This window comes from Thalassophryne amazonica, chromosome 4 (genome assembly GCF_902500255.1).
Source record: "Thalassophryne amazonica chromosome 4, fThaAma1.1, whole genome shotgun sequence".
NCBI classification, from domain to species: domain Eukaryota; kingdom Metazoa; phylum Chordata; class Actinopteri; order Batrachoidiformes; family Batrachoididae; genus Thalassophryne; species Thalassophryne amazonica.
This window is the reverse complement of record NC_047106.1, coordinates 93,177,108-93,197,672: the sequence shown is the minus strand read 5'-3', so window position 1 is coordinate 93,197,672 and position 20,565 is coordinate 93,177,108. Positions and strand designations below refer to the sequence as shown.

The window sequence follows — 20,565 nt, the reverse complement described above, 5'->3', positions numbered from 1 at the left end:
AAACAATCTTTGGTGTGTCTCGTGAGGTGAATCTGCCCTACGATTGGATTTTGGAAAACAATGTGGCGGTGAACCAATTCCGATTGGACACTCACATTGCTCACCTCATCACACAGCTTCTATGAGGAGTACAAAGATGGTGGACGATGGCTCCAAAGTCCGCAGAGTTAACTTTTCAGCAAAAAAAAAGTACGTTTCTATCGCATATCATTAAAAAGTTATTTATAATATAGTAAAGCGTGGTCTCAGCCATCGTATACGACGGCGTCAGCCCCAGAGGGTTAAACCCTTAGATCTTCAGCAAATGTATTTATAAAGAGAAACTGCATGAACTACACAAGTTTTTTTTTAATTTTCTAATAAGTTTATTCAGTGAGGAGAAACAAATGCTAAATTATTGGTGTGTCGTAACTTAATTTTTGTTCAGCCTTTGTCGTCTTCATGAAGTTAGATGCAAAAATGTTGAAATTGGCCCTTTCCTGCAATGATAAAGAATCCTTTAAAAAATTACTGGATCCATGTTCCAGATCATTACCAAAAGTTTATGATTTCTAAGTTTGACCAAGATGCACCCCTGGCAAAAAATTCATTGAAATCCGTTAAGGATTTTTTTGAGTAATACTGCTAACAATCCAATCAACCAACCAACAAACAAACGGACGCGACTGAAGACATAACCTCCTTGGCAGAGGTAATTAGCTTCTGCTGATAATGAATCAACCATCTGGAATCACAGTGGAGAGGAGATATGCATGATACACAGCTAAAACACAGCTGATGTATTTAGAGGCAAAGGGTAGGATATGAACAGGCCGTAATGGGCTTGTCGCACCTTGATGATTTAGCCAGCGTATGCCAACGTATCAAAAATGCTGCTGATATCCTATATTATATGGCAGCTGACATGTTCAGTCAGTTCTGTGGTCATCCAGAACAAGTCAAATATGTCTACATGTGTCAATATGCATTGAGATAAATTCAATCTAAGCTCAGAGCTAAGCGACACATAGGTTAGATACAGCATAGGTTAGAAATAAGTTTTGGGTATGCTTGACATTATCTCGAAGCATTTCAGCTTATGAGTAACTTACAAGTAACGTGTGGCAACAATCGCATAACTCACCTCCAACTTATGGCCCGTGTATGCCTGACGTATGAGCCATATGTTGGCATATGTTATAAATATTGTGCATGCAGAAAATTTTCAATGATCTCGCTGTGGACTGCATTTACATAGCGCTTTTCCATCTGCATCAGATACTCAAAGCGCTTTACAAATAATGCCTCACATTCACCTCGATGTACACACCGGGAGCAACTAGGGGATTAAAGATCTTGCCCAAAGGCCCACAGTGATTTTCCGGTCAGGCTGGGATTTGAACCGAGGATCTTCTGGTCTCAAGCCCAACAGCTTAACCACAAGACCATCACCTCCCCTGCTATGATGTATACCAGCGTGCTTCATCGTGCTCTTAACTTATACAAAATATACCCATAATTTATTCAGTGTACATCAGCATCTTCGCTAAATTTTTCACACGTTGACATACGCTGGCTAAATCGTCAAGGTGCGACAGGCCCAAAAGCTCTGATGGTCCCAAAGGAGCCATACCTGGAAGAAATAAAAGTTGCTGATCCTTAAGTGGCCACTTGAGGGTGGCTCCAAAAGTGAGCACATTGCCATAGATGTCCATGTTAAAATAGCCAACTTTTGAGGAGGAAAGAAAAAACACATTTACAGCCTGTTACAAAAAACTGTTTTGGTCTTTATACGAGGTCTGTTAGAAAACTATCCGACCTTTTTATTTTTTTAAAAAAACCATATGGATTTGAATCATGTGCGCGTGCATCAGCCAACCGACGCCTGTCGGTTGCGTCATTCGCCTGTGGGCAGGCTTTGAGTGAGCACTGGTCCACCCCCCTCGTCGGATTTTCATTGTCAGGGAAATGGCTGAGCGATTGGAGCAGCGCTGAATCAAATTTTTGCAGAAACTGTGAGAGACAGCCAGGTGGAAACCATTTGGAAGATTCAGACAGCTTTCGGTGAGGATACTCTTGGCGTCACACAAATTAAGGAGCATTACAACCGGATTAAAGATGGCCCACAGCGGCGGAGGGCGCGCCGCGCTCCAAGCGGCCATCGACAGGCTGAAACAACCAGATCATTTCCAAAGTGAAGGCTGTGTTGATCCAGGACGTCGTCTGACTACCAGAGAAACTGCAGAAGAGGTGTACATCAGCACTTTTGCGGCACATTCCACCGTTACAGGAGATTTTGTAATGAAAGACGTGCGGAGGAATTCGTGCATCGGCACGGAGCCGCAATGGCGCACAACAAAAAGCACGTCCATGTTGGAAGTCTCACAGGACAAGTTGTGACATGCCCAGCTGTTACACAATTTCTCGGATACTCACTCGACTGAAAAGCCACCGAAAGCCGTCTGAATCTTCCGAATGGTTTCCAACACAGACGTGCTTTTTGTTGTGCGCCACTGCGGCTCTGTGCCGACGCGCGAATTCCTCTGCACGTCTTTCATTACAAAATCTCCTGTAACAGTGGAATGTGCCGCAAAAGTGCTGATGTTCACCTCTTCTGCAATTTCTCTGGTAGTCAGACGACGTCCCGGATCAACACAGCCTTCACTTTGGAAATGATCTTTCAAATGACATTTGCTTGCTCAATTAATAAGACACGCCTAATTTTTCAGATTTCTTTATTTTTAAAATGTATTTATTTATTTTATTTATTTTATGTTAACAAACGAATGGAGAAGACAAAACCTGATTGCAGCACGGGCGAAGGGAATGACAACAATACAGTTGTAATTATTAATTTCACAGTCTAAAACGGTCACACCACATAAAGTTAAGCTCAGCGCTGCTCTGGCTCCAGGCTCGAAGTCTGGAGAAAAAGGCGAGCAGCGCTTTCTTTGCGGTCAGTGCTGTGGCCACGGATCGTGCTCGAGACCAACGATCCCGTAAAAGCGGGATTTGTATTAATTATTATGCAGTATAATCAAGAAAGTGTTATTTATGTAACATATGCATTGATTTGTATAATGGCACTGTTTATCAATCAATCAATCAACATTTATTTATAAAGCGCTTTACAGCACCGACTGGTGTCCAAAGTGCTTAACATTAAAAACACAAATTTACAAAAATAAAACACATATAAAATAAAATTTTAAAACAACACATAAAAAAGAACATAAAAATAACAGAACATGTCACCTCCCCACTAAGTGTTAAAAGCCAGTTTAAATAAATAAGTCTTTAATTTAGATTTAAAAAGTGCTAGGTCAGGAATAGTATGTAACTCAAGAGGTAGCTCATTCCACAGTCTGGGGCCAGCTACCGCGAAAGCATGATCACCCCAGCGTTTATATCTTGACCTTGGAACATCTAAGTAAAGCTGGCCAGACGCCCTTAATGTCCTACTGTAGGTGCGCAAAGTTAAAATTTCAGACAAGTAGGGAGGTGCAAGGCCATAAATAGCTTTAAAAACAAACATTAAAATTTTTAAATCAATTCTAAAACGAAGTGGAAGCCAGTGGAGTGAGTATAGGATGGGCGTAATATGCTCACGTCTAGAAGTGTTTGTCAAAAGACGAGCAGCAGCATTCTGCACCAACTGGAGACGCGCAAGAGACGACTGATTAATGCCCGAATAAAGTGCATTACAATAATCAAGTCTGGAGCTGATGAAAGCATGAATGGCCGTCTCAAGATCACGTCTACTGAGAAAGTGCTTTATTTTAGCCAAAAGGCGAAGTTGGAAAAAACTAGCTTTGACAACAGAATTTATCTGTTGATCGAACCTCAAACAGCTGTCAAATATCACTCCCAAATTCTTGACAGCTGGTTTTACATAGTTAGCCAAAGCACCAAAATTTGGTGTTACCACATTTGGTATGCCAGTGCGCTCAAACACCATGATCTCAGTTTTACCATCATTCAGGTAAAGGAAGTTTTGGGACAGCCACTGCTTTACATCACGAATACAATTAAATAATGATGACAAAGCATCACTCCCATTAGTCCTCACAGGCAGATAGATTTGCAGATTATCTGCATAACAATGAAACGACAAGTTGTGCTGGGTTATAATTGACCCCAATGGCAGAATGTACAAAGAAAATAGAATCGGCCCAAGGACAGATCCCTGCGGCACTCCACAGCACAGAGAAGCAGTTGATGAGGAAAGGTCCCCAATCATGACAGAAAAGCTCCTTTCAGCCAAATACGATCTAAACCACTTAAGTGCAGTACCATGAATGCCAATAAAATGTTCCAACCGGGAAACAAGTACTGTGTGATCCACAGTATCAAAGGCTGCTGTGAGGTCCAACAGAACCAGCACAGCAGGATTCCCTGCATCCACCGACAGAGTAATATCATTATGAACTTTTAAAAGTGCTGACTCAGTGCTGTGTCGCGATCTAAACCCAGACTGGAATTTGTCAAGGATGAGATTGTCTATCATGTTGATCATTTTCATTTTTATGTGGATTCCAGCGCTGGTTCATTTTGGCATATAATTTACACCACCTCTCGACCTGGTGTATATTTTCAGCGCAGCGTATGCCAACGACCACATTGATAAATGCCAAGTAGCGCGGCCATTTTGGCGTACACCCCATATACGCTCAAATATCGCCATACACAACGTTGATACATGAGGCCCAATGGGAGCACTTTGATGTGCTCCCAATATTATACAGCCATAATCAGAGGTCAAACCATCAATACTTTATTTCATGGACAACCCGCTCTACCAAATGAGCCACAGTCATTTCAATATGGACCAAAAAAATCATGGAACACTTCAGGTTAAACTCTGCATCTATTACAGTATTTAATTTCCCACAGGGGTTCTCAAGTCCTTATCTTAATCTTCACAGTATTTAAGAGATTAAATATATTACTAATAATTCACACACTATTCTCTTTGGAACTAATCAACTCTGGAGACGATGATCAGTGCAGCGAATTATATACTGATGATCTGTTCATAGTGGGTCATCAGGTAAGTAATTTATACTCACAGCAGATAACTGGTCGGACATGAGCTACAAAGACACATCAGGCCATTCATGTGCAGTCGTATAGTGTACAATGTACCTCAGCATGATTATTGTTTTGAGGCAGGGAGATTTCCAGTATGCACAGATTGACAATAATTTGACATTTGTGCCAGAACTAGGCTATGTCTTCACTGGAAAAGCTGGTTCTTCTGCCCTCACCACAAAATAAACCAGGTAAGAGAAAACCCAATTATCACTAGAAGCACATGTGCAGTGACCCCAAATGGGTCTCTATGGGGCCATTATTGTAGCAAAAGTATTTTAAAAATGTGTATTTCAATCTGTGTGTATGTAACCACATCCACAAATGTGTAAAAAAAAATATATATATATATATGTGTGTGTGTGTGTGTGTGTGTGTGTGTGTGTGTGTGTGTGTGTGTGTGTGTGTGTGTGTGTGTGTGTGTGTGTGTGTGTGTATTTCAATTTGTGCGTGTGTAACCAGATCTACAAATGTGTAAAAAAAATCTGTGTATGTGTAAACATATTTGCAAATGTGTATTTCGATTTATGTGCATGTAACCACATTCACAAATGTGTAAAAAAAAATCTGTGTATGTGTAAACATATTTGCAAATGTGTATTTCGATCTATGTGTATGTAACCACATTCACAAATGTGTAAAAAAAAATTGTGTGTGTATTTCAATTTGTGCGTGTGTAACCAGATCTACAAATGTGTAAAAAAAAAAATCTGTGTGTGTGTATTTCAATTTGTGCGTGTGTAACCAGATCTACAAATGTGTAAAAAATCTCTGTGTGTGTAAACATATTTGCAAATTTGTATTTCGATCTATGTGTATGTAACCAGATCTACAAATGTGTAAAAAAAAAATCTGTGTGTGTATTTCAATTTGTGCGTGTGTAATCAGATCTACAAATGTGTAAAAAAAAAAATCTGTGTGTGTGTATTTCAATTTGTGCGTGTGTAACCAGATCTACAAATGTGTAAAAAAAAAATCTGTGTGTGTGTATTTCAATTTGTGCGTGTAACCAGATCTACAAATGTGTAAAAAAAAAAAAATCTGTGTGTGTATTTCAATTTGTGCGTGTGTAATCAGATCTACAAATGTGTAAAAAAAAAAATCTGTGTGTATTTCAATTTGTGCGTGTGTAATCAGATCTACAAATGTGTAAAAAAAAAATCTGTGTGTATTTCAATTTGTGCGTGTAACCAGATCTACAAATGTGTAAAAAAAAAATCTGTGTGTGTATTTCAATTTGTGCGTGTAACCAGATCTACAAATGTGTAAAAAATCTCTGTGTGTGTAAACATATTTGCAAATTTGTATTTCGATCTATGTGTATGTAACCAGATCTACAAATGTGTAAAAAAAAAAAATCTGTGTGTGTATTTCAATTTGTGCGTGTAACCAGATCTACAAATGTGTAAAAAATCTCTGTGTGTGTAAACATATTTGCAAATTTGTATTTCGATCTATATGTATGTAACCAGATCTACAAATGTGTAAAAAAAAAAAATCTGTGTGCGTATTTCAATTTGTGCGTGTGTAATCAGATCTACAAATGTGTAAAAAAAAAAATCTGTGTGTGTGTATTTCAATTTGTGCGTGTAACCAGATCTACAAATGTGTAAAAAATCTCTGTGTGTGTAAACATATTTGCAAATTTGTATTTCGATCTATGTGTATGTAACCAGATCTACAAATGTGTAAAAAAAAAAAATCTGTGTGTGTATATCAATTTGTGCGTGTGTAATCAGATCTACAAATGTGTAAAAAAAAAAATCTGTGTGTGTGTATTTCAATTTGTGCGTGTGTAACCAGATCTACAAATGTGTAAAAAAAAATCTGTGTGTGTGTATTTCAATTTGTGCGTGTGTAATCAGATCTACAAATGTGTAAAAAAAAAATCTGTGTGTATTTCAATTTGTGCGTGTGTAATCAGATCTACAAATGTGTAAAAAAAAAAATCTGTGTGTATTTCAATTTGTGCGTGTAACCAGATCTACAAATGTGTAAAAAAAAAATCTGTGTGTGTGTATTTCAATTTGTGCGTGTAACCAGATCTACAAATGTGTAAAAAAAAAATCTGTGTGTGTGTATTTCAATTTGTGCGTGTGTAATCAGATCTACAAATGTGTAAAAAAAAAATCTGTGTGTATTTCAATTTGTGCGTGTGTAATCAGATCTACAAATGTGTAAAAAAAAAATCTGTGTGTATTTCAATTTGTGCGTGTGTAATCAGATCTACAAATGTGTAAAAAAAAATCTGTGTGTGTATTTCAATTTGTGCGTGTGTAATCAGATCTACAAATGTGTAAAAAAAAAATCTGTGTGTGTGTATTTCAATTTGTGCGTGTGTAATCAGATCTACAAATGTGTAAAAAAAAAATCTGTGTGTATTTCAATTTGTGCGTGTGTAATCAGATCTACAAATGTGTAAAAAAAAAATCTGTGTGTATTTCAATTTGTGCGTGTGTAATCAGATCTACAAATGTGTAAAAAAAAATCTGTGTGTATTTCAATTTGTGCGTGTGTAATCAGATCTACAAATGTGTAAAAAAAAAAATCTGTGTGTATTTCAATTTGTGCGTGTAACCAGATCTACAAATGTGTAAAAAATCTCTGTGTGTGTAAACATATTTGCAAATTTGTATTTCGATCTATGTGTATGTAACCAGATCTACAAATGTGTAAAAAAAAAAAAATCTGTGTGTGTATTTCAATTTGTGCATGTGTAATCAGATCTTCAAATGTGTAAAAAATCTCTGTGTGTGTAAACATATTTGTAAATGTGTATTTCAATCTATGTGTATGTAACCACATCCACAAATGTGTTAAAAAAAAATCTGTGTGCATACTTCGATTCATGTGTATGTACCAGAGCCACAAATGTGTAAAAAAAAAAAAGTCAGTGTGTGTGTGTGTGTGTGTGTGTGTGTATTGGATGTGTTCTTACACATGACTTTTGCTACAGTCCTGCCACGTTAGATCTGTAAATGTGTGCAGCAATTTGTGTGTATGGAGACTTGTCTGTGCAGCCGTGGCTATTCAGCTTCACACCACCAGGGGGCGCAAGCACCGATGATATCTTTCATCCCTCTATATATTACTTTTTCATCTATACATTGAAAGCCAAGCGGCCTCTCTGTGTGTGTGTGTGTGTGTGTGTGTGTGTGTGTGTGTGTGTGTGTGTGTGTGTGTGTGTGTGTGTGTGTGTGTGTGTGTGTGTGTGTGTGTGTGTGTGTGTGTGTGTGTGTGTAACTTCCATCATGGAGAAACTGGGGAGAGCTGACATTTGGCATTTGATATGCTTATGTATTTTAGCTCAAGGATGAATGCCACGAAATCGGAACGTTGATAGGACTAATATTTTTGGAGAAATTACTAATAATAACTCACAACAGTGAACAATGGACATTGATAGCATCATTAATCAGTCCCTGTTAACCAGACAAGCTCCAAACAAAAGAAATATCTCAGCCTTGCCAGTTGTAAAATATGACATCAACTAAATGTGCCAAATAATAAACACAATTATTCACAAAGGTTTCTCATTTTAATTTCCAGCACTTTCATTTAAAATCATTATTGAAACTTTGCGTAATTTATGCACCCTTGTAAAAATGTCAGCTACCTATTTTATAAAATACTACCCAATCTGGAGACTGCGGATCCCCACGGCCAGCGCGCTACTTTAAAATAACCATGCTAGTTTATTTTAAATGAAAACAGTACTTGTCCTTTACTTATCTTTTTTCCAGGTAATTGCGTTCTCCATTTGTGTTTAAAGTCAACTTGGCAGGTTTTACAGAATGCAGATTGCATTATGCCATCACTAGTCTCCATTTTGTTTCCCTTCACATTTTTGGTTCTTCAGATATGTACAAAGCTCCATTTCACAAAAATGATGGTTCTTAAATGTAGCCTACATTAGCGCCCAAGAGACTGTGGATTGGGGAGCAACCACTGATTCCTTTTCTTTTTCTTCAGTCCTCCAGCTATGCTGCAAAATGCTGAAGGTGGAGTAAGTATGTCCTTTTTGGACTACTGTATCAACATGGCGGTGCAACATGTCTGCTTCCATGAGGGGGGCCACTCCCATTTAGATTTTAAGGGCTCATTCTGAGCTTGTGAAAATGTATCACTTCATTGTTTTGGGAAAGTATACAGTACTGAACAGAGGATAATGAATGCTATATTCCATTGTTGCTAATAGTAAATGCCTAAATCCTGCACACTGTAGCTTTAACAGTAGTTATTTGATCTTTGCCGCTACAGAACAATATTGAGATTCAGGCACCCACTGAGACAGATCAGTCTTTATTCTGAACTTCCCACTCAAAGGACACCATCTACAATTAGAAGAAGAACTTGAAAACTATTTAGCATGTTTAAACAATACAACCATACTCAACTTTTTTGCACTGCAAAGGTCATTTGGTGAAATCTGTTGAAATAAATTTGTTGTTAAATGATGGTAATCACAGTAATGGTGGTGTTCTTGATGAATGCGTGGTGTTGCTGCTGGAGCTGACATTAACATCTCTCTTGATTTATGAATGTGCAATTTGGCAATGCTGCAAAGACAAGCGATACAATTCATTAAGGGACAAAGTGTACATGTAATGTGTTTGTAAAGAGTTAAAAAAATTCATAAAGTAAAAGTAAGAAACTAACCGTTCATTGCAGTGTGTTTCTGAATAAAATATTCCCCGTCAGTAATATGTGCCATGACATTCAATTAGCTTAGTGTTAGCTTGATCACTTGGGTCGGCTGTATTATTGACCTAGCCATGCTACCACATTGGCATTTGGGAAAACAGAATTCTGGCAGTTCAGTTTATTTATATCGCACAAAATCACAACACAAGTTGTTCTAAGGTGCTTCACAAGAATAAGGTCTCACCTTACCAACCCCACCCCCCGAGCAAGCACATACTTAGGCAACAGTGGTAAAGGAAAAACTCCCTCAGGCATTTTTTTGATTGTAGGACGAAACCTCAAGCAGACCAGATTCAGAGGGGTGACAACCTGCTATGTCTGTTCTAACAGTTACAAGTTTTATACAAAGGTTGTACAAAGCTGAAGAAACAGGAAACAGAAAAAAACAGAATAACATCAAAAACAAAGTCCATGACTGAGATGAGCACACAAGCAATTGCATCATAGGCAGGGGGTCATCGAGGGCCAGTGTCCATCCATCACGTCATCAGTGGGCCTGTCCTCCTGGTAGAATATATTCCAAAGCAGACTGCAGTGTGCTGCATCAGCTTCAGCCCTGGCATGTTATGGTCAATCCAGCGCCCTGTGTTGTGCAGCTCTCATCCTTCTGTGATATCATCAGTACCTCAGAGTCTGAGGTGGGACGAAGTCACCATCAAGTCACTCAAGTCATGAATCAGCAAGTTCCAAGTTAAGTCTCAAGTCAGCTTGCAAACAATTGGTGGTCATTATGACTTGAGTGACTTGATGGTGACTTCGTCCCACCTCTGCCTCAGACAGAGAGAAAAAGAGCAGAATCAATCAGCCACAGACCCGGCGCCACGAGGGGGCGTTTGGGGGCGACGCCCCCTCATGTCATCAACCCCGCCCCCTCAGATGTGAGAGTTATCAAAAAATAAAAATAAAGTGATGGGCTAGTGGTTAAGGTGTTGGGCTTGAGTCCAGAAGATCATGGGTTCAAATCCCCGCCTGACTGGAAAATCATTCAGGGCCCTTGGGCAAGGCCTTTAATCCCCTATTGCTCCCGGTGTGTAGTGAGCGCCTTGTATGGCAGCACCCTGACATCGGGGTGAATGTGAAGCATAATTGTAAAGCGCTTTGAGCCTCTGATGCAGATGGAAAAGCGCTATATAAATGCAGTCCATTTACCATTTAAGTGCCCTCCACTGACTTCAGCCAATGACGATTTACATGTCAATTTAGCGGCAAATTTGATTCAAATAATATTATATACACTGCGCTCAAACATTCTGCAAGTGTATGAATAACAATACACTCAAACAAATTCTCAAAAAACATTTCTGTTCCCCTTTAAAGTAATTCATTCATAACCCCACTTTTCTACAGTATGGACAGGAGACCACATAAAACAGTTGTTGTCAGTGTACTACGACTAACTGGATATTACTATGTAGGACATATTATGTAAACCAAGTCTACTTATTACAATCATGGTTCTCTGCACTACTTTGTACAGTGCATCCCCATATGGAAAAGATATACATAAATTTTATGAAGTTTGTATCTGTTCTATCTGGAACTTGTAAGTAATGCATGTGACAGTCAAACCAGATATAAGATCCTTAGTAAATTTGTACAATATGTGACTTATATAAATTGGGAACTTAAAAGAATAATATATAACAGTAATTCCACATACAGAATCCTTAGTAGACGTGTGTAATATCAAACTGAGACTTATAAGCACAATGCATGTCAAATATAAAGTTTATTACTGGAACTGATGTAATTTCTTGTAAGTTTTTTCTATTTCTTTTCCATATGGGTCATTACATTAACTTCACACATTTTTTAATGTATCATCAGTGTGCAAGAAATAAATATTATCTAAAGTAAACTGCACTCCTTTGGGGACAAAAAGTGACTTACTAGAGCAGCTGAGCCACATGGTGGCGCCCTATTCAAGAATATGATCACACATAAACATCTACTGGGACAGTACAGTATGTATATTACAGAGTGAACCTCACATTTTTAGACTTACTGTGGATTTTGGTGTCTTCTTCTTTTCTGAAGTTTGATTACAGCTTGAAAACGCTTTTCTCAAAGAGTATTTTGTAGCCGTAAATGGACTGTAACCAGTTTAAATACAGTAGAACATTACACAACACAGATTTTCATCATTAACCTGGCACATTGTAATATATTTCTTTTATTTTTAACAGGTGGACTGGGTATCCTTTTTATACTGTTTCTCTATATGTTATATGTTGTTATACTGTTTTTAATACTGTTATACCTAATACTTTTATACATTTATCTACTCAAGAGCTCTGCACAAGAATTCCAATGTACCCAAACATTGCGTGCGAATACAAATGGCAAATAAAGTTTCTATCTATCTCTATGTAGAAAATAACAACAGCATGAATCTTTCAGGATTCTCTTCCAGCACACTTTAAAGATAAAATGTGGAAAATGTCATAAACATTTAAAGCACTGGATGATATCCCTGTAAACTTAGTAGTGTTTCAGTTTATCCTTAATGGCTGTTGAGGTGTGAAGAGAAGCTGAAAGAAAATAGGAGTAGGTTTTGCTTTTCTTTTCCGTCAACGATGTGGATGCTGGTTGGTAACAAAAACGAAACATGTCACTAAGTTCTAGCAAGCCAATATTAAAATCAAAGAAACATTATTTATTGATTGCTGCAGACCTTTCAGACTTTCATAGCCTTCACAAGAGTTACACAAAATTATGTTTTTGCTGCAACTCTTAAAAATAAGATTATCAACATGACTAATGACTAAGTTATTTCATTAAAGACGTTAAAAACACATCAAATTGAGTAAAATTAACGTGTTGCATTTTGACCCACTGTGTGTGTCAAATGCCTGCCTTAGAACGGCTCCACATTTCCTGTGAACACTGCAGATCAACTGCTTGCCCTGCCTCCTCCTCCTCGTCCTCCTCCTAGTAGAAACTCCTCAGCGCAGACAGTTGGTCCTGAGACATTCACACAACTTTAAATCCAAACCCTATGACCTCACTTTCAGGATTTGACTTGGCTTCTTCACCTTCAGCGGCTGTTTTTCAGTCAGCGCTGTCACCATGAGCAGCTTCTGCAGCAGGCTGACTCATTAGAGGTAAGTTCAATTACTCAACTGATTCTGATACTTTTATCCAGCAAAGAGGTAATATTTACCTTATTAGAATTATGTTGGTAAAGAGCTGTGACATAGAAACAATGTTTAGTTTCTAAGGTATAGTGTCCAAAGTGCAGACTTCCCTTATTTTGGGAATCTAACACTATTTTGTCAGCTTTGTTCGTGTAATTAGGGCTTATGCTCCACTGAACTTATACAAAAGGATTATCAAATGTCTTGGCGGGACCAGTTTTGCACAAATCCCTGCTTTCTTTTCCCTTATTTGTTCTTAAATTTACTTGCCTGAAATCTCTGTTAATGAGTAAACGTTGGGAATTTGGACACAGCAGTGAACTCTTTGTTTACCCTTAGGAAGGAGATCAGTTCTCTGCAGGGCTGTTGTATTGCACTGGGACCTGTCCAGCTGTGCTCTGGACTGACGGGACAGGAAAACAAAGAGGACACAGACATATTGAGACTATGGATACTGGCAATGATGTGGATCTATCCAACAATAACATTACCCCATTGTGGAGACGCCGCACAGGCAACCGAAACAGTCCACGAGACTCAGACAAACCCAAACCACGACCTCTGAGTTACCACCTAAATGGTGTTTTGACAACAGACTTCCCTGTGGAGGAAAACACCTGTTCCTTTTCCTTGAGCCAACCTGTCGAGAAGCTGGCGGTCACACCACCCGACAGGAATAGAGTGGTATTGAAGCATGTTCTACATAAACCCTCCAAGAAGTCTAGGATTGTCCGGAGCATTACCATTGGGCAATTCTCCAGTGGACGCCGGTCAATGTCCACATTTAAATCACAGGATGGTAAAACGGCATCACTAGATGATGGACTGTGCAATGGGGATTATGTGTTGGAGAAAACCACAAATGGAGTAACAGTATGGCCTGAAACGTGCCTTCAAGACCACCAGAGACATAGAACTGATCCAGTGAATCTGAACTCAGAGAGAGAGCATACTGCATTTGTAATGGAATCATCATCACCTAAAGCTACTTCTCACAACCAACCCTGTCTTGTCCCATCTCCACAAATCGTGAATAACAGTTGCTACATCCACCATGATCTGTCCTCCCCTACAACTGACCACAGCCCCTTTCCTCCTGCCCGCAATACTCCTACCCCCTCCTGCAGCTCCACTGTAAGTATATCCTCTCTCTCTTCTCTCAGTTCCTCAGACCCCCCAACCCCGTGCTCTCCATCCCCAGGAGAAACAGCACATCTCCACGGACCATCTTTGTCCTCATCTCACTCCACACAAGAAACCCGGCATGCCTCTTCCCCTTGTTCCTCCTCTTCCACATCAACCTCTCCATCTATTTCTCCCCCTCCTGCCATCATTCTCAGCACCCACAGCCCAGCTGCCCTGAAGATGGGCACCCAGCAACTTATTCCTAAAGGACTTGCATCTGATATACGTCTGAGCAAGGCACCCACCTCTGGGCTACAAGGCCAAAGTTTGACAGGGCTATTGAGTTTGGATACCTCCAAGAGATCACTGAAAACCCGCAGCCTGGTGGAAACAGGTGAATACTTTTCCACGGGAGGTTCTGGGGGACATGATGAAGGGACATATGAGGAAAGTGAGAACCAAGAACCTCTATCTAGAGGCTTAAGGAGTAAATCTTACAGGAGAGCTGTAGTGACGAGTACGGAGGGAGAAGCCCCATCTGTAGGCCACAAGGCTCATCAGATAACCTGGGCTGCTGTCAAAGGACTACACAGAGACAAAACTGTTGTTTCAGATGAGTCTGACAGTCTTGGTACTATAACACCCACCAGCCCTCAGACAGCCAAACCCGCCAGTCCCAGCACAGCCAAGCCCGCCATCCCTAGGACAGCCAAGCTTGCCAGCCACAGGACAACCAAGTCCCCCAGTCCCATGAGAGCCAAACCTGCGAGTCCCGGGACAGATACGCCCGACAGCCCCTTGACTGCAAAACCCACCAGCCCCGGGACAGTAATTCCTGCCAGCCCTGGGACTGGAAAGTCATCAAGTAGTGGGACAACAACACCTACTACCTCTGGAACAGCCATGCCTGTCAGTCCTGGGAAAACCAAAGTGAGTAAACATGCTCTTTACCATAAACATTTTGGATTATTATACACATTTGACTCTATAAAACAGATTTTAGAGGAACTAATCATTTGAAATCAATTGTAACATTTGTTTATAGTGTAATTCCACTAAGAATGCTTGTTTCGAAACTTGACAATCAATATGAAAAGTAAAGACAACGCTTTCAGCATGAACATGGGTTTTGCTTAGTATTTTGCAGTTTCTTTATAGGCACATAGGAAATTTCACATCTTGTTGAGGTGTTATTCACCTGACTGGATGATATATGACATTATATGTACATGAGATTTACTTTGATTTTTCAATACTGGGGTGAAGTTTATGTTATAAAATTATAATACGGACAGAACATTGTGGAACAAACAGTATCAGACATTAGGACAGCCTTAGAAGGAAACTGTGGATGGTGGCTAGATATGACGTAATACTAAACCATGTACAAACATAGACACTCGGGCTCTGTAACAGGATCAGGATCACTGAAAGAATTCTGGAAACAGGGCATGAAAAGGTGATAGATGCAGACTTGCTTATCATATCTTATACGCTTGTGTAGACCTTCAAAACTTGTAGACGACATCACTCTACACGTGCCTTGTTTCTCTTTCAGAGTCCCGATAAAAAGAAAGTTTTGACCACTCAGAACACATTTGACAGTGAAGGTGAGAAAGATTTTCAGTTTTCACAACACATTTTCCTTTATCTTACCTTTTAATCATATGTTTTGTCTCATGATTAAACTCTACAAATTTGCTTTTTGCCCTAAAAATACCACATAGAGGATGTTTTGTGAAAAACCATTATTTTGTGTTTTCCAGAAGAAGAGCTGTACCAGTATTACCAGGAGAAGGCCTTACACAATGACTCTGATGAGGATGCTGATTCCAAGGAAATTAAACCTGTTAAAGGCATTGTTGTGCAGTACAAACCAATCCGCACCTCTTGGAGCCAACTCACTGTGGTTAGACATGACACACACTGAATTACGGGTGCTTCTGTTCTCCTCCCTGTGTCTTTTTCACTCCCTCTCTATACCAGTAGGCAAATGAAATTCTGCACTCAGTGGCAGCTGGAGGTTGGAATGCTAAAGTTCTTAAGAATGCTGTCATATCCACTTTGGCTGCGACCCATACCCATCCTCCCCCTCTTTCTGAGCTTCATTGGGCCTCACTGTGTTTCTCAGGGAGTAGAGAAGCAGATCATCCAAAACGGTGGGAGACAGAGAGTATAACACAAGGACAGGAAGTTGGGAAGCACTACTGGACATATTGCCAGAGTGTTGACAAAATTCTGCAGATTTGTCACGCTGCAAATATGCTTAAATTGTTGACTCTGGAAAGTAGTCTGGTGGCTTTGCATTACATAATGTAGCTCAGGATGGGACTGATGGCTGTGGGAATACAGAGGAAGCAAGTGGTCTAATATAATTTTCTACTTAACTCTTGTTGTTCTATTGATTGGTGTGTAGATGTATTTTTGGCTGCATCTGAAACCGTTGGATGAAGATGTGGACTCTGTTAAATGATGAAATTGCTTATAAAAGTGTATGTTAAGGTGAAGACTGCAAATTGAGAAAGTTACAGTACACTAAATTGAGCAGGACAATTTCACTTACTCCTCCATCGCATCTGCATCTGTTTGTGAGGTGTCATTTGGGCAGTCTGTACATAGTTCACTATGGGATTATGTCTTCGTTCCTGAGATCAGAGGAAATGCTGCCAGGATGGTTTCCTTGTCCTGGTTTAATTAGAAACTCGATTGTTTCTAATCAGATATGTCATGATTTCTGTCCTCCCAGCCTCCTTTGTATTTTGTTCCCCTATGCACACACACACGTTTGCATATTTGGGTTTGCAAGCTATACGAGTATTACCAGATTTTTTGTTTTCCAGCAATTACAACCTGTAGCTGCATGAGGTAATGTCGTGTCGCTCTGCCTCTGTTTCCTATCCATTGAAGGCGCTTTTACAGAATTCTATGAGCCAAGCAAAAGTGCAAGCACACATTGTTCAAAGCCTCAGACTGGGCAGCTCTTAAAGCATTTCAATCCATTTTATTTTAATTTGCTACCATCTGCAGAGATCTGAACTGGACATAGAATTCACACTGAAATCAACTTTAGTGAGTGTTGACCTGTTAATTTGTGCCAACGCTTAAACACAATCTAAATATGTCTTGACTTTTGAAGAAATGGGAGCAATCAGACTTCCTATATAAGACACAGGTGCCTATATTAGCTAGCTGTAATACATTCATAATATATTTCGTAATATTTAGTCACATTTTACCAGAATATAAACTGTTGCAAATCTCATTAATATAATTTCCAGTCAGTTGTAAGACAAAGCTGGATAGTAAATAAATTCCCTTACTTTTAACATTCCCACCTGTACCCGCAACATATGTGTTACAGTCCTGGCCACTCCCGCAATGGGTGTGTCCAGTCACGCTCGCACCCGTGAAACGCTGAGCGCACAATAATAGAGATGCATTGATTTTATGTACTCTCCTGTCCCGCAGGACAAAAACACAATATTTAGGCTATTAATAAAGAAATTCATGGGATTGTTTGTTTTGTTGAATCCCTGGCCTGAATGTCTTTTGACGCACTGATCAGGAATAGCGTTACTATTTGGTTGTTTTTAGTTTAAAGACAGTTTCATGTGACTCGCTGCACTGTGACACAGAGTAAGAGACAGACTGTGCTGCGCTGTGTCTCTCTCTGTTCGCTCCTATACTGTCCTCTGCTCCTGTTAAATTATTTAAGATTAAAGTCATGTGTGGACATGCATACTTTACACTATTCTCCTTTGTTGACTGAGTCTTCTTGTCGCTTCTGTTCTCGCAGTGTTTATTTTTAGTTGTCCGCTCCCACCCGCAGCGAGGTTCTGACCACTCACTCCCACAAGATTTGCGTTGGGTCCTGTGAGACCCAGCGGGATCCAATGCCAGTGTATCCCTCTAGTCTTACAGTCTCAACCATAAAGAACAGCTTGCAATGATTTGTAGCAGATTAATGACTTTCTACTCTTGTGGTGTTTGAGTAATGTCAGGCGTGTATCTGGTTAGAAATTTAGCTTCAGAATTTACTTTGAAGTTGTGACATTAGATATTTGACTATGTGGACTACATGAACACTAATGATACAACAGCACAACCTACAAGTAGCTGCTTCATTACGTCACCAGGTTTCCAGCCAGTAGCCCTTTTTATGCTTAGGGTTGTATCACATTGTACACATAAATCAATGTGGAGGTACCTGGATGTACATCACCCTGCCGTGGAAATTTCAGACCTCATCCAAGCAGTAATATTCTTAACATTGCTTACAATTTTTTAAAAATATTTCACATCATTTACGTTGTGTACTGACAGCCTGCTGAATACATCGCTAAAGCTTATAGTTAGGGCTGGATCAGGTGACCCTGAACCATCCCTTAGTTATGCTGCTATAGATTTAGACTGCTGGGGGGTTCCCATGATGCACTGAGTGTTTCTTTCTCTTTTTGCTCTGTATGCACCACTCTGCATTTAATCATTAGTGATTGATCTCTGCTCCCCTCCACAGCATGTCTTTTTCCTGGTTCTCTCCCTCAGCCCCAACCAGTCCCAGCAGAAGACTGCCCCTCCCTGAGCCTGGTTCTGCTGGAGGTTTCTTCCTGTTAAAAGGGAGTTTTTCCTTCCCACTGTCGCAAAGTGCTTGCTCACAGGGGGTCGTTTTGACCTTTGGGGTTTTTCAGTAATTATTGTATGGCCTTGCCTTATAATATAAAGCGCCTTGGGGTGACTGTTTGTTGTGATTTGGCGCTATATAAAAAAAAATTGATTGATTGATTGATTGATATGTCGTTCTCATTGTCAATTCGGTTCAGTTTATTTATATAGCGCCAAATCACAACATAAGTCACCCCAAGGAGCTTCAGGGGGGTTGTTCGCTTCCCACGGCAGAACATCAATCTTATGAGCCTTATTAGTGAAATCAAGTAATTTTGCCTCTTTGTAGTTATTTGTTGTGATAGTTCTTTCGTTCAAATACCAGCAAACATCGTTCAGTGTTTGCTTCTTTACCATAAATTTCTGCATATATCGTGACAAATGTCCTCATCAACAACTCCAATTTTTGTTCTATCAGTTAATGCTAAAATTGTCCAGATGCCTTGTTGTATCTCCAGGTTGACGTATGTGCACAATGCGCTATAACCCTACCCGTGATGAGTGCTATTCACAAGCACACGCAAATTCTGCTGGGAGCAGGAGAGATAGAATCGACCTGTATGACATTATTTTAAATTATGCTAAATCTGTTTGTACGTATCTATGTTGTACGGTTGAATGTGGTTGGGGTTTCGTGTTGAACAGTTAAACATGCAGAAATTCTTCTATAAGCAACATAAACTTGGAACTGCTTTCTTTTTTTTTACTTCTGTGACTTAGTTAATATACTAAGTCCATAACTGAGATCCTTTTTTTTCTGAGTGGCAGGGCAATATTTTCCACAGTGTGCAAGCACAAGTGACATTGCTTGATTATGCCTCATAGTTTCATTTTTGCACACAGTGCCCACACCATCTAAACCATGATAAAAATTGTGCTTATGTGGGTGTCTTGGTTTAAAAATAAGGTGTGGTCAGGTGCGTTGGTATCATCTGTCACCAGAAAGTGTGCAACAGGAAAAAAACCTGGCCTGAAATCCAGCACCTCCCAACAAAAAGGCCCCTTGTCCAGGACCACCTGTGTCCCATTCTCCACGCACATCTGGATTGTGCCAAATCAACATATGGCTCCACACTGGATTTGCTGTAGTAATATTCAACAAAATGAGAGAAACCAAAGGAGATTAGATTCTAGTATAATGTGACCCCTTTAAAAGAAACACAGTTCTGCTTCTGGACTCCCCAGGAATGTCTGAATGAGTTCACACTGGATTACATTCCTGATATATCTCAAACCCTAACACAGTGGACAATGACTTTTCAGTGTTAAGCAGCCTATCAGATGTGAAGGTGACCCCAGTGTGAATGGTGCTGAACTTTATCAGTGCTGGTATTTGGTCGGCGACCTGTAACCACAGTTACATAATGACAGTCGGGTATCAGTTTCTGTTTGTTTGTCAGTGCTGTGTCATGTGTGTGTGTGCATGTGAGTGTGTCCTATTTTTTAAGTGTAAGGTGTCAGGTTGAGAGTGAGTGCATGAGCAGTAGCATAGGGAATTTTTCTAGGTGTTAGAGTCTGCAAACAGATGACATGAATCACTGATTTGGGCCACTTCAGGTGCTGTTGTTATTATGCAAAATAAATATTCTTAATCTTAGTGTTGGTGTCTGAAGGGTATTCAGTTTGTGCAAGGCCACACTGGTGGGAATAGCGTGCTTTGCTGATGTAGGGAATTGGAGGCTTGGTTGAAAGTCAAAGGGGCTACATGTAAAAGTCACAGAAGTGAAACCACGAGATGTTTAGTCTGCTGCAGGTCTATTTATTCTCAGTGTTTGTCAAGGGCTGCACCACAGACAGAGGGATGGAAGGCTTTTCTAGAAGCAGTATCACTTCCATGTGCCTGTACACCGTAACACACAGGATAAAC

The 20,565-nt window shown here is 39.8% G+C and overlaps 1 protein-coding gene across 3 annotated transcripts in view; it reads left to right on the top strand.

Annotated features, from left to right (window-relative positions):
- The first annotated feature begins 12,696 nt into the window (after positions 1 to 12,696).
- LOC117508492 (rho guanine nucleotide exchange factor 26-like) overlaps positions 12,697 to 20,565 on the top strand; it is a 93,081-nt gene continuing 85,212 nt past the window's right edge. The window contains exons 1-5 of one of the 3 annotated variants that reach the window (XM_034168266.1): positions 12,698 to 12,878; positions 13,251 to 14,680; positions 14,711 to 14,966; positions 15,595 to 15,646; positions 15,803 to 15,945. In XM_034168266.1, the coding sequence (XP_034024157.1) occupies positions 13,359 to 14,680; positions 14,711 to 14,966; positions 15,595 to 15,646; positions 15,803 to 15,945 (1,773 nt within the window). In that variant the 5' untranslated portion in view covers positions 12,698 to 12,878; positions 13,251 to 13,358. Of the gene's footprint in view, positions 12,879 to 13,250; positions 14,967 to 15,594; positions 15,647 to 15,802; positions 15,946 to 20,565 lie in introns of all 3 variants that reach the window. The other 2 variants (XM_034168265.1, XM_034168263.1) reach the window with 2 other exon arrangements.